Below are 14510 nucleotides of genomic sequence, written 5' to 3' on the forward strand. Positions count from 1 at the left end.
TGCACGATACACAATTTTATCCATTTCAAGGGATGCAGACAACACTTTTTCTTCAGACAGCTATATAAAACAAATTACTTGATAGAATGACTTACAATTTCACATGAATGCTTATGACAGATGTACCAACTTAGAAAAATCTTGTTGATAGTGTTGCCATCTATATTTGAGGCAGAGAACTTTTCAGACCACCCTCGTACAGGCTTGCAAGTACTATGCTCCAAGCTACATGGGTGAACAGACTCAATTAATGCAACCATTTCATCTGCCTTGTTTTTTAGATTTCTATCATTTGTATACAAACACAGAAGCTCATTCTTGGATGTATAGCTAGTTCCACTGATACCACTCATTCGATGTGATTTCTTCATGCTCAAATCAAACCATTTTCCTTTCTCCTTATTCTTGTTAGAACCCTCTTCAAATCCAATTGTTTTAATCCCAGGTCATCCCCTTCCTTTCCTGTCTACTGCAATCACATCCTTTTGGAGCATCCGCTTTTCTCATTCTGTGTTCCCCTGTCCACCCTGAGCCTCCCTGTCCATCTTGCACACCATTCTCTCATTCTCCATACTCATGCTGCGCACCTCTTCCTTCATAAACACCTCTTCAATCTCTCCCGTCTTATTCTCCTGCTCTTCCACATCGCTTCCCAATTGATCAGATTCATTCTCTGTACTCATTTCTCTACATTCCGGCAGCAGTCTCTTGAAGCGACTCACACCAAAACCACTCAAATGCAGTCCATCCCTCTTATAGAGTTCACTTTGTCCTTCAAACTCATTCCACATATTAACAAACTGCACTACTTTCTTCTCACACATTTCCGCTAACATATCATTCAACATCCTAGCTCTCGGCTTCATCTCACCACTGTCATACCGTTATATAAACTAAATATTCAGTTTCCAAAGTTCAATCATGGCTATTAAATGTGAAGTAAAATATCTTTCATATGGCAACAAAACTCACCTATATACATCGAGGAACTTTCTTTTTTTACATGATCATCTATATATGTGGTTCCTAATGTAAATACAGGAGATCCTCCACAACCAATTAATACCTGAGATAACATAAAAATCATGATATAGAGGGTATTAGAAGAGCTACCCTCAATACATGTTTCATCATCTCCTGAAGCAGTAGCTGCATTTATGAATCTAAAAAAAAAAATAAATAAATATACATATTAGCATAAGTTATTTTGACAGAAAGTTCAGACTCTATGGAACATAGCAAGTAATAAAAATGGATAGCATTGACTTTCTTATTGAAAGTGTGTGGCATTCCACTAGAGGGCAACATAAGGCATGTGATTGGAGCATTGCAAAAGATAAGCATCCATGCTTTTATCTCTGGCAAATACAAAGAGAATTAAATTACTCTATTTAATAACTAGTTCATATATATTTTTGTGTATTTAATCAGTTTAAAAACAAATTGGGGGGGGGGGGGAAGCATTCACAGAGAGAATTCTGGAATTAATATCTGTCATTCAAATTTAACTTGGACTAGATGTTGAAAATCATAGCGAAATGTCAGATACATGGCTCATTGTTGTAATGTACTATATATAACTTCTCTCATAGGCTAATTCATTAATATGTTCTCTTATATATTTTGGACAAAGTTGATTAGAAACGAGACCTTGGTTTTTATTATACTGAGTAGGAAATCATATAATTTCACTTTGCTTGCTTCTTGTTAAATGTCTAAGAAAATTGTAAAGCTGCCATTCTGACCAAGTACATAATAAGTTATTTAGTATTCTTCTGATATTTTTTTGCTAAATGGCCCCAACAGACATATGGTAAGAGATGAATTTGTCTTGGTCATCAATACAGGAAGTGAAGAACGCCAAGGAGTCAACCTTATCTTTAGATGTTGTAACAGTGGTGCCATCTGCATGAGAAAGATGGAAGGTGAATAGAATTTGCAACTTCAATTTGGCCAAGAGGCAAGTTTTCTGATAATGGCCACTAAGAAGCCAGATTTGGATTTTCTGTTGTTTTGCACTTATTGAATGCTTCAGCATAGGCTGAGTATGAAGCTGGGATTTTCTTCCAATTCGTCCAATTGTGCCTACATAGCACAATAAGGATGTCCATTCAACTAGCAATATGTTTATCATAATGAACTTTGAAGTTATTTGCGCTCCCTGCATTCACAATGCATGCTACTCAGCAACTCTCTCTGTAAAAATTCTACTCCTAACACCCTTTTTCACCATATCTTTATACAACTTCTAGGATAGCCTCTTGTTGTTCCCAATTTATATAACACATGACAGAAAATATACAACTGTTGGTGTACTGTCCTTTTAAATAATGTTACTATTAATTTTTTGAAGATGTTGGTGATCAAATATAAAGTCAACTTGTTAAAATTTCATTTTTTTTTACTTTTACATATTCTAAATCATAAAAACATTCAACATATGAATTACCATATAAGAACAACATAATGACTGTAAAATAAAAAAGATGAATGAAGATATCTTAATGGCCTCTTGTGGGAATGGGTGCTTGGGGGAAGACATCAGGTAACACTGAGCCCAGGGGAGTTGAGAGGGGACAATGATAGGTATAGAAGCAGTGACATTTTTATGCTCTATACTAATGCCAGGAGTATCTGAAATAAAGGAGATGAATTGGTGGCGCTGATAGCATCAACCTGGCTAAAGATTATTGGGATCTCTGAGATGTAGTTGACTGAGGATGATATAATAACCGGAAAGGAAGTGGCAAGGTACAGCATTTTTCGGCAGGATAGGAAAGGAAAACGTGATGGTGGAGTACTGCTTAAGATAAGTGATGACTTATGTCCTCTAGGAGTGGAAGCTTTGGAAGGCTGTGACACTAATGATTTTGAAAGCATATGGTGTGAGGTGGAGGTAGGCAAGACAGGATATTTAGTGTGGTGTTGCTACAGACCAAGGAGCACAGAGGGTGGGAACCAGGGGATGTTGAGACAGTTGAGCGTGGCAAGTGCAAGAAGAATGATTGTTATGAGAGATTTTAACTATAGCAGTATAAGCTGGGAAGAGGAAAATGCAAGTAGTAAGAAGGGGATAGAATTTCTGAAATTCTTCAGGGACAAAAGTCTTCGGCAGCATGTAATAGAGGGAACAAGAGGTTCAAGAGTTTTGGATGGGTCATAGCATCAGAGGAGCTGATAATAAGTGAGATGACATCTCTCCCAACAGTTGGAGAGAGTGACCATGTGGTTTTGACTTGGAAGATGAACAGACATGCAGGTGTATCAAAGAAAAGAGAACGTATGTATAATTATAAGGCGGGTGATTATAATAGTCTTAGATAACAACTAGGGCAGTTCCATGGAGGACAGAAATGGAAGGCCAGGATATCATTAGTGCTTGGGAAATTATGAAAGGTTATTTGTTAGCAGCAATAGTTAGCTGTATTCCATGGGTAAAGAAGTGGACACAATTTGGTGTAAAGTGGATGACAAACGATATCAAACAGGAACTGTAGTTGAAAAAGAGATTATAGAAGAAATATAAGGAGAGGGTTGGAGGACAGATACACGAAGAATATAAGATGCAGGCCAGGAGAGTGACCAGAATGGTGAGGAAGGAAAAACTGGAATATGAGAAGAGACTGGCACTAAGATCCAAAGAAAATCCTAGGAAATGTTTAGCTATGTTGCCAGTAGGCAGAGAAACGATTGTGGAAGAATGACATTGCGGGATAAAAATGGGGAATAGAGTGACTGATGCAGAGGACATAGTAGAGTTGTTCAATGAGCACTTTATTGGAGTATTTTATGCTGGAGAAGGTTTTCATACTAAACGGATAGGGCAGGTTCAGGGTTTAGAGGGCAAGAGGAGAGTACGTTCCAAATATTGAGTACTCTGGATACCAGTAAAGCTGTTGGACTGGATGGTATTTCACCACGGATTTTGAGAGAATGTGCTAAAGAACTGACAGCTACGTTGACTTGGCTTTTCAATAAAAGTCTGACAGCGGGAAAGGTACCCAGGGAATGGAAGGAAGGTAAGATAGTGCCGTTGCATAAGGCGGTAGCAGACTGGAAGCGTCTAATTATAGACCTGTTTGTGTGCTATCAGTAGTTATTAAGGTCTTGGAGAAATTACTGAGGGACTATATACAGTGTTGAGCAGATGAGAGTAATGTTACCTGTGAAAATCAACATGGAATTGTTAAGAGGCACTTTTGCTTTAGTAATATGGTTGCCTTTTATAATAAAGTGACAAGGGCAGTTGATAAGGGAAAGGCATATACTGCCATTTTTTTGGATTTTGCAAAGATGTTTGACAGGGTGCCACATGACATGATAAGTTGATATTTAAGTTTCAGCACGTGGATTTAAATGTCAGGTTAGTCAAATGGATTCAGGATTGGCTGACTGATAGGTATCAGAGAGTTGTGTATGGTGGGGCAATATCAAGTAAGCAGAAGGTTAGGTTTCCACCGGGTGTGTTCCACCGGGCTCAGTACTGGGACCTGTATTGTTCAACCTTTATATCAATGATATTGTCAATGGATTGCAAGGGGACATTCAGTTGTTTGCAGACGATTCTGCTGTGAAGGGTTATCAGTAATAGTGCAGATGTGGCAGCCCTGCAAGAGGATTTGAATAAAATAGATAGATGGGCAAATGAATGGAGGTATCGGTTCAATGCAGCAAAATGTACAGTCTTGAGGTTTGGGATCGATCAATGGGAGAATGAATACTCAATTGGAGGAGCTGTACTGGAGGAGGTAGGGGGGACAAGAGATCTGGGGGTGATGATTGATAGAAAACTGAAATTCAGGGAGAATATTGCAAAGGTGGTGAGGATAACTCAGAGGATTTTTTTTTTTTTTTTAATGTTGGGCCCGTACACAGGAGGTTGATTGGTCAACCTATGGTACATTAGTACCATGTATAGGTGGTGGGTTGGGAAAGGAGGAATTTGTTTACATTTTATTTGAATGACTTTAAATTGTATTTGTTGGGAAACACACAGGTGAGAGACTGCTCCACAGCGCAGCAGCTGCAGGGATGAAGGAAGAGGAAAAGAAATTTGTTCCATTTGTTTGTCTAGGTGTACTGTGAAGGGATGTTGTACAGCAGCTGTACGTGTTCCAATGAGCTTAGTACTGATCGGGGAATTATTGATGTTATTTCGGATGAACATTTCCCATGGAAATATTTGTAGAATATACTTACTGCAGAGACCAAACGTCTGTGTGAAAGTGGGAGGAGAAAGTTAGTAAGGAATGGATCACTGTTAAGTCTAATTGCCCTCTTCTGTATTGAGTCAAGCATTTTGAGAGAGCTTTTAGGGACCCCCACCCCATATGTGGGAGCAGTATTCAATAGTTGGGCGGATTTGTGACTTGTATAATGTTAGTAGCTGTTCAGGGGTGAAGTAACGTCTTGAGCGGAAGAGAAATCCGTTATTTTGAGGCTGAGGATGCAATGTTTGAGATATGTTTGTGCCAGGAGAGGTTTGATGTGAGGGTGATTCAGAGGAGCGAGATCTCAGGCTGTCTGGAAATTTGTGTATCGTCAAAAAGGATACTGGGAAAAAGTTGTTCTTTTATTATGGGAAATAGTACAAAACTGGGTTTTGTTGGCATTGAAATTTATGAGGTTATCCAAACCCCATTGTAGGATGGCATGGAGATTGGAGTTGAGGGTGGTGGTGGTTGATGTTCTGTAGGATGAGGAGAGTTGTGTAGGGTAAGGCTTATCAAATGCAAGTGAGAAGTGTAGAGTGCTGTCATCTGCAAAACTGTGTATTGGGTTGGAGGTCAATTGCAGTAGGTCATTGATGTACAGCAGGAACAAGGTTGGTGAGAGGACAGAACCTTGTGGGACCCCAGCATTAATTGAGTGGTGCGAGGATAGGGAGCCATCCACCATTGTGTCCAGACAGAAAACTGGCAATCCACCTACAGAAGTCCTGGGTCAGACCAAATGATGGTAGTTTGCCTAGTAGGGTAGGCAAACTACCATCATAAGGCTTTGGAGATATCTAGTGCAAACACTTGAGATTCGCCAAACCTCTCCATAGCAATTGTCCAGAGATGCGCGACGTATGTGAGCAGATCTCCTGCTGATCGGCAGTGGCGGAATCCATACTGGCAGTCATTTATTTGGTGAGTGTCTTCAAGAGGATTGCTGCAATACTGAGAAGGACGCTGACCTGCAGAGATAAAAGAGTTATCGTTCCATTGTATAAGACCCTGATCAGACCACACTTAGACTATTGTTCTCAGATTTGGTCCCCAGGATTTGAATTGGGACTGTGGAAAGGATACAGAGGCAGATAACAAAGATGGTTTCAGGACTGTACTGAGTTATGAGGATCGACTGAGGGAATGTGAACTGCAGAGTTTGGTAGATAGAAGGAGGAGAGGTGATATGATCGAAACTTTTAACCTGTTGAGAGGCAGTTACAAGGTAGACATTGGAGAGTTCTTTCACTTGGTGGAATGGCGGGAATGAGAGATAACAAGGGGCCATCCCTGGAAGTTACGAAAGGAGGCTGTGCGCAAGAGGGTGAAGAGTGGTTTCTTTGCGTGGAGGGTGGTTGAACCTTGGAATGCATTGCCTGAGAGAGTGGTTAGAGCAGGAACGGTCAATGAGTTCAAGTAGTGGTATGATAAACTTTGTGTTTCCTAAAAACTACCTCCCACGATGAGTCTTTTGACTCCATGGATACCTGGATAATAATAATTAACAGAAATAGAAACAGAAGGATAGAGTATAGTTGCAGTTATGAGCTAGTGTGGTGTAATTTGGAAGTTGACACCACACTAGCTCTTAACTGCAACAATTTCCCTCTTTCATGTCTACCTAATGTGGACTTAATTCCCTTGTTATCATCAGCATCACTCCCCTTCCCCTCTTGTCCTTTCTAGCCTCGAAAAAAATACTCTATCCTTCTGTTTCTATTAATTATTATTATCCAGGCCTCCATGGAGTCAAAAGACTCATCGTGGGAGGTCGTTTAAGTGTAGAGGACATAGGAGAGAGTGGCTTAACATATTTAGTTGGATATTGCTATAGGCCAGGGAATGTGGAGAGTGGTGATGAAGAAACGTATAAACAACTTAGATTAGTGAACAAAGGAAGGGTAATTATTATGGGGAATTTTAATTAAGGTGATTTTTAGATCTGATCATATCAGAGGATGTAATTGTGAGTTTCACACTTTCCTCCAGTTGACGAGAGTGATCATGAAGTGTTCACCTGGATTGTGGCTAGCCATATGTAGACTCTTGTGAGGAAAGGATATATGTGGAATTATAAGACTGGTGATTATGACAAGCTCAGGAGACAGCTTGGAGTTATAGCATGGAATGAGGAGTTGATTAGTAAGGAAATAAATGCTGAATGGGAACTGACAAAGAAATGCATAACAGCATCAATGTGTGAATGTATTCTGAAGGCCACAGAAGGCTGAATAAGGTAGTGTAAAATGGATGAATGTGGAGCTTAAGCATGAAATCTGGAAAAAGGAAGTACAAGATGAATAATGATAATCAGTTTCATGAAGAGTATAAAGAACAAGCCAGGAGAGTGACTCAGTTTAGTAAGGAAAACAAAAGTAGCAGAAATTGGCAAATCAGGCAATGAAAACCCTAGAGAGTTTTTATTTAGATATGTGGCAAGTAGAAGGAAGAATGATCATGTTAAGATGAAGTTAATGGATGAAAGATTTGCCGACCTAGTTGGCTGAGTGGATAGCATATCTGCTCTCCAGCTAAAAGACTACGGGTTCGAATCCCGTCGTGGGCATGGATGTTTGTGATTGTCTGTGGAAATACCAGTGGTGGTCAGTGGTAGATGGCATTGGTGTAGTTGCAGTCAGTTTGTGATTGAATGGTGGAGACAGAGTTGTAGAGCAGGTGCCCTCCCTTGATGAGTACTTGGACTCCCTGGAGGTGTCAAATAATAATAATAAAGTGGTAACTACTGCAGAAGACATTGTTGATGTATTCAGTGATCAATTTATAGGGTGTTTCATCCTGATGAGGGTGTAATCATGAGAAACTTAAGTGTTCCTTATTATTAAGTGTAGAGGACATAGGAGAGAATGTCTTAATGAGATGGAGGAAATAACTTTGATGTCAATAAAACAATAGGATTTGATCACATATCACCACACGCCTTAAGGGAACGTTTCAGGGAACAGGCAGTAGCATTGGCATGCTTGTTTAATAACAGTCTTACAACAGCACAGATTTCAAAGGAGTGGAAAGAAGGTCAAATTGTTCCAATGCATAAAGGTGATAAGGATGTGGCTGTAAATTATAGGCCAATCTGTATATCTGGAGTTGTGGTCAAGGTATCAGAGAGATTGGTGAGAAGTAGGATACAGAATTGGGTTAATAAGACTTCTGATTTGGATTAGTGACTGGCTGTAAGATAGGTATCAGAAAGTCGTATATCGGGGTGCAGTATCCTATAAGAGGAAGGTCACGAGTGGTGTCCCACAGGGGTCAGTTTTGGAACCATTGTTGTTCAATTTGTGTTAAAGGGGTCAGTTTTGGAACCATTGTTGTTCAATGTGTTAAACCTATCCTAATATCATTAATATTAGGATGGGTTTAACTAGTGATATGCAGCTGCTTGCAGATGATCCAAAATAGCTGCTTGCAGATGATCCAAAAAGAACAATGTAGAGTCAAGCTGATGTTATAGCCTTGCAGAAGGACTTGAATAGATTGTGAATGGGCAGGCAGGCAGGTAGGCAGGTTGAACTGTCAGTTCAATGTTGAAAAGTAAGGTTTAGAAATTTGGTAAGCAACGATGGGATGCAAAGTATATTTGGTGGGGAAACTTAAAAGGAGGGAGAGGAAATGAGAGATCTAGGAGTGGTGATGGACAAGGACCTGAATTCAGGGGCCATATTGTACAAGTTTTGAAGACACCAACATTGGATAGTGGCAATGATGTGGAGGACCCTGACATGAAGAAATAAAGGTTATGATGCCAATGTATAAGGCCTTGATCAGGCCTCATATGGATTACTGTGTAGCTGGGTTACACAGATTTGGTAGCTGGGTTTTTCTTGGTGATGAGGATATGTTGGAATGGGATCCAGAGAAGATTCACAAAGGTTGTCGGTGATCTTTGGAATGTGGAGTATGAGAACAGATTGAGAAAATATAAATTGCAAAGACTCATGAATAGGAGGAAGAGGGGGGGGGGCTCGGTTAGATGAGTATTGTGTGCAATAGCATTTACCTCCCATGATGAGTTTGACTCCATGGTGGTCAGATGTTAATATTAATAATGCAAATCTCTTTATTTACCTGGGAAAGTCATTTATGCTAGTTTAAAAGGACACCAAAATATTTTAAAAATTATTAGACTTCAGCATATGCCATTTTTTTTAAAATTTAGTACTCATGTAATTATAAAATACATACCCTGGAGCTGCTGAAAGAGTTTGCACACGGGCAGGTAAACGGCATGTGTACTGATCTCCATGGGTAGAATTGCGAATCACTTCTTTGTGCAAAGCAATATTTATATCCAGGAAATATGGTACAGCAAATATAAAGGACCCAATTGCCATAACAATTATACCTAAATAGATTAAAAATGTTTTACATGAATGGCATCATAATATAAAAATATTTTTTTTAAAAAATAGGACAATTATAAATTTCTCTTAATCTTTCTGCATTAAATATATATTTACAGTCAACCCTCCTACAACGCAGTACTCTTATAACACAGTTTCCATATAACGCAGAGCCAAAATTGCAACAACCCTCCTATAACACGGTACTCTTATAACGCGGTTTCCGGTCAACAACATTCCATCAACTTAATTGGTTTAAGAAGATTCTCTATAGCATGAATTTATCTATGTGTTAAATTTTTACAGTTGAAATTAACGGGGAATTCCCTTCTTTTTGGTGAAGGTACATCACCATTTTCCAATTTCAGTTATCAGGGAATTCCCCTATAAGCGAAGAAACGATGCGAGATTGTTCACAGTGCTCTGTTTTAATGCTTAAAATAGACCGTATGATTGGCTGTTGTGTATTTGCATGAAATTTTTTTATCCAATAGCACCGCCGAACCTTCGCTGTTGCAACCACCCACTTTGTCATCAATTTTAAGTGCAACTTAGTAGGAAACTGTCTGTAAATCCGTGCAGACATACATATCACGATTAGTGTTCAATAAAGTTCCTTTTGCTTGCTTAATTTGTGTTATCGTAATTGGACAACATTATACAATACTGTAGGTAATATTTTTTATAATATAATAATAATAAAATAATTTTAACCCCAGGTTTCCCAGTTGCAGAAATAGTAAACATTGCTTCTCGTTTAAGCAGCGAAGGATTTGCATTAAACCATCAAGATGTAGAAGAACTACTTCAGGAAGAAACCCGAGATGAGGAAGAATTGATGGAATTAGTTGATACATCTACCTCAAATGCATTGGTAGACAAAAATATGAAAAATGGATGGGTGCCAAACCTTAATTTATACGATGTGAAAAAAGAGCTAAATTTGGCTAAAGAATTAGAACTTCATTTTGAATCAGAACTTCAAACTGATCATTCAATGGTGCGCAGCACAAAGTTTAAAAGAGAGTTAAGAAACTGCTTAGCTCCGTATAGAGAGATTTTAGTACAGTTAGAAAAAACAGCTACGATTGAAAATCAACATGAAGATTTGTCAAGTGAGGAAGACATTTGGCCTATTAAAAGACGAAGAGTTAGGCCACTCATATTTGAAAGCGAGGATGAGTGTTAAAAGCATTTAATACACATGAAATTATGTTACGCAATTTTACATAATTTTCTTGGTTTTGTTGGAAAACAGTTTTTTAGTTTAGTTTAGTTTTAGTTTGATTTTTTTTATCATTTCCTTGTATGAACTCTTCGATTCAATAAAGATAATTTTATCATACTTAACATATTATCTTGCCTTTTGTGTTTGTAAAATTTTTTCCACAACCGTATGCACCGTAACTTGACGCTCTGAGAATGCAATTTTCATACTACGCAGAACGAATCAAACTGATTAACAAGTGATTTTACTTACTTCCGAGTTTCACTCAACGCGGTTCCGATATAACGCGGTACGAATCAATCTGATTCGTACTAATTCCGAGTTTCTTATAGCGCGGTTTCCATATAACGCGGTATACGGTTTACATATCAAGCGGCACGAATTAACCTGGTTTGCACGTTAAATCTGAGTTTCTTATAACACGGTTTCCATATAACGCGGTACGAATTAACTGCATTATAGGAGGGTTGACTGTATGTGGTCTTATAAACCTATAGTGCATTTGTGCCATGGGTGGTCTGATTTTTTTTTTTTTTTTGGTCATTTTTGCCTCCTTCACTAAAACGTGTTCTCAAGTAGTCAAAATATATGTACCACATATTAGAAAAATTTAAATCCTATAAATTTAAATAATAAATTCCACACCATAACCCGGTACAGTGACTATGATTCCTGGTCAGATATGATGCATAAACACTATGAGATGTTCTTTATCATTCCAAATTTGATACTGGAGCAGTTTCCCTCCTTGTTCATTGATGACTGTCCCTTCATCATCCAGCTTGTGCTTATAAATCACACATAAATCTTCAGAATTGAATGACAAATGCAATATACATTGCATTTGTCATTTGTTTATGTACAAATGTACACACATAGGATGGAGTTATGAGTAGATGGAATACAGTGGCATTTTGTGTTGATGGTAAATAGTGGTTAGGGAGGTTGTGTGGAATACCTTCCCACAATGAGTCATTGGACTCCTTGGAGGTGTCACATAAGTTATTTGATATGCATGTATGCAAAGCATTTCTTTGCAACTAATTTATGATAGATATATACAGAGAGCAGCTGACATCCCATAATGCAATAATCCCACTTCATGGTACTGAAAGGGAATGTACCATGCATTATGCAATATAAAGAACTTTATGCATTATGCAATATAAAGAACATGCTAATGTCTGTTTGCTTATGCTGAGATAAAATACAGATAAAAATCAAAATATAAATTCTTGTCAAGTACAGTTATTAGATGCTTCAATTTCATAGTTAATACCCACAAACTGTTCACCTTTATCACAATCACTATATATCCAGCTCACTCTCACTGTATCAAATTCACAGAGACTACAGGATAAGTGCCACAGTGAATTTCCTTCAAGCTTTGCAAAGTACCTATGGAACTATGGGTCAAGAGTTCTTTCGTGGGTCTGTTACAGCAAGTAAGTTTTTGTTTTATTGGTGTTTGCTACAATACATGCAATTTATGTCTCCATTTACTATAGTAAAGATAATGACAACAGATATTGGTAAAAGCATAATAAATTCAGTTTAATCCTTTATCCAAGTGTGAGCAAACACAGTTTGCGCCTGAAAGTATCTTCAGGACTGGGGTAAGGTGGTACAACACCAAGGGCACTCCTTGCAAAGGTGGAGCAAGCAACCAATACTCCTATCTCAGTATCTCCCATAATACAAAACACATCTCCTTGCGGATATGTCTAATGTTATGCATTAAGGGAAGGGCTACAACCCAGACTAGTTTTGACCTTTACTGAGGGCTCTTCAGTGGGAGCCAGGCCCAAGTGGAGATACCAGGCAGAAGCATTAGCAGGTCATCTCCACCTACAGGAGTTGCCAAATGGTGTGCCACCCTATGTTAATAATTACTCTGGATTTAGAGAAAGATGTTGAAAGTTTATTTTTCACTTGGTTAGAGTATAATAAATTTAGTTTAATCCTTTATCCAAGTGTGAGCAAACACAGTTTGCACCTGAAAGTATCTTCAGGACTGGGGGTAAGGTGGTACAACACCAGGACGACTACTTGCAAAGGTGGAGCAAGCTAACAACACTCCTATCTCAGTATCTCCTAAATGCAAAACACATCTCCTTGCAGATATGTCTAATGTTATGCATTAAGGGTCAGTGTAACTTTTCATGTCGAACTGTCATTGTATCCAAGCGTAAGTGACCACCAAGTGGTCACTTACGCTTGGATACGCTGACAGTTCATCTGCATGAAACGTTACAGATCATATTTTTCGATCTTAGTTTCGCTTACTGGCTGAAAAACAATAAGGGATTTTTATCCCCTTAACTTATATCAACCTCGCCAGGAAAAAAATAGCTGTTTGGCTTTTCATCTTAGTTATACTAAGTTATAATATAATATAGTGACACACCTTTCGGGCAATCGTATAGCAAAAAGTATGTAAGTTTTCTTCACTTAAACTCTGATATTCTAGGTCTAGCTACTCACTGATGAGACCTCAAAAAAGGTTGAAACCGGTCTGGGTAGTGACCTCTCCTCATAATGTAAAACAGTACTACATCTCTTAAGAGCTGTGTGTTTTACATTATGAGAAAATATCAAGAACAGTGAGGGAGCTTGCTGCACCTTTGCAACGAGTTGCCGTGGTGTGGCACTACCAAGTGGTCACTTACGCTTGGATACGCTGACAGTCCGTCGGCATGAAACGTTACAGATCGTATTTTTCGATCTTAGTTTCGCTTACTAGCTGAAAAACAATAAGGGATTTTTATCCTCTTAACTTAAAATTACTATGGATTTAGAGAAAGATGTTGAAAGTTTATTTTTCACTTGGTTAGAGTATAATAAATTTAGTTTAATCCTTCATCCAAGTGGGAGCAAACTAGAGTATAATAAATTTAGTTTAATCCTTTATCCAAGTGTGAGCAAACAAAGTTTGCACCTGAAAGTATCTTCAGGACTGGGGGTAAGGTGGTACAACACCAGGACACTCCTTGCAAAGGTGGAACAAGCTACTAACACTCCTATCTCAGTATCTCTCATAATGCAAAACATCATAATGCACACCATTTGGCAACTCCTATAGGTAGAGATGACCTGCTAATGCTTCTGCCTGGTATCTCCACTTGGGCCTGGCTCCCACTGAAGAGACCTCAATAAAGGTCGAAACTTAATGCATAACATTAGACATATCTGCAAGGAGATGTGTTTTGCACTATGGGAGATACTGAGATAGGAGTGTTGGTAGCTTGCTCCACCTCTGCAAGGAGTGCGCTGGTGTTGTACCACCTTACCCCAGTCCTGAAGATACTTTCAGGCACAAACTGTGTTTGCTCACACTTGGATAAAGGATTAAACTAAATTTATTATACTCTAACCAAGTGAAAAATAAACTTTCAACATCTTTCTCTAAATCCATGGTAAAACATCATAATGTGTAATATAAGCATATGAAACTTATAATACACACAGTAACACAAAGGCAACAAACAACTACATGAAATATGTGTAGAAGTTGAAAATTTTTTCACTTGGTTACACTATAAATTAAAGATGCCAAGAAATTATATTCTTTGTTTCATCCACTATTATTATTACGGGCGACTCCAGGGAGTCCTTAGACTCATCGAGGGAGGCCCTAAACATCATATCCACACAACTATCCGACATTCTCACAGTATCTATCATACCTTGCCTTGAACTCACTCACCG

The 14510-nt window shown here is 38.5% G+C and overlaps 1 protein-coding gene across 1 annotated transcript in view; it reads right to left on the minus strand.

The window, feature by feature from the left end:
• The window catches only part of Oatp30B (Organic anion transporting polypeptide 30B), a 386218-nt gene that overhangs the window by 193449 nt on the left and 178259 nt on the right, over window positions 1–14510 (minus strand). Inside the window, exons 6-7 of the mRNA XM_090393536.1 lie at window positions 9417–9576; window positions 973–1163 (exon numbers count right to left, since the gene is read on the minus strand). Coding sequence (XP_090249662.1) covers window positions 973–1163; window positions 9417–9576 — 351 coding nt within the window. The remainder of the gene's footprint in view (window positions 1–972; window positions 1164–9416; window positions 9577–14510) is intronic.

The sequence above is a fragment of the Typopeltis vanoorti genome, chromosome 5, assembly GCF_054136105.1.
Source record: "Typopeltis vanoorti isolate ZY-2024b chromosome 5, IOZ_Tvanoo_1.0, whole genome shotgun sequence".
In the NCBI taxonomy this organism is placed as follows: domain Eukaryota; kingdom Metazoa; phylum Arthropoda; class Arachnida; order Uropygi; family Thelyphonidae; genus Typopeltis; species Typopeltis vanoorti.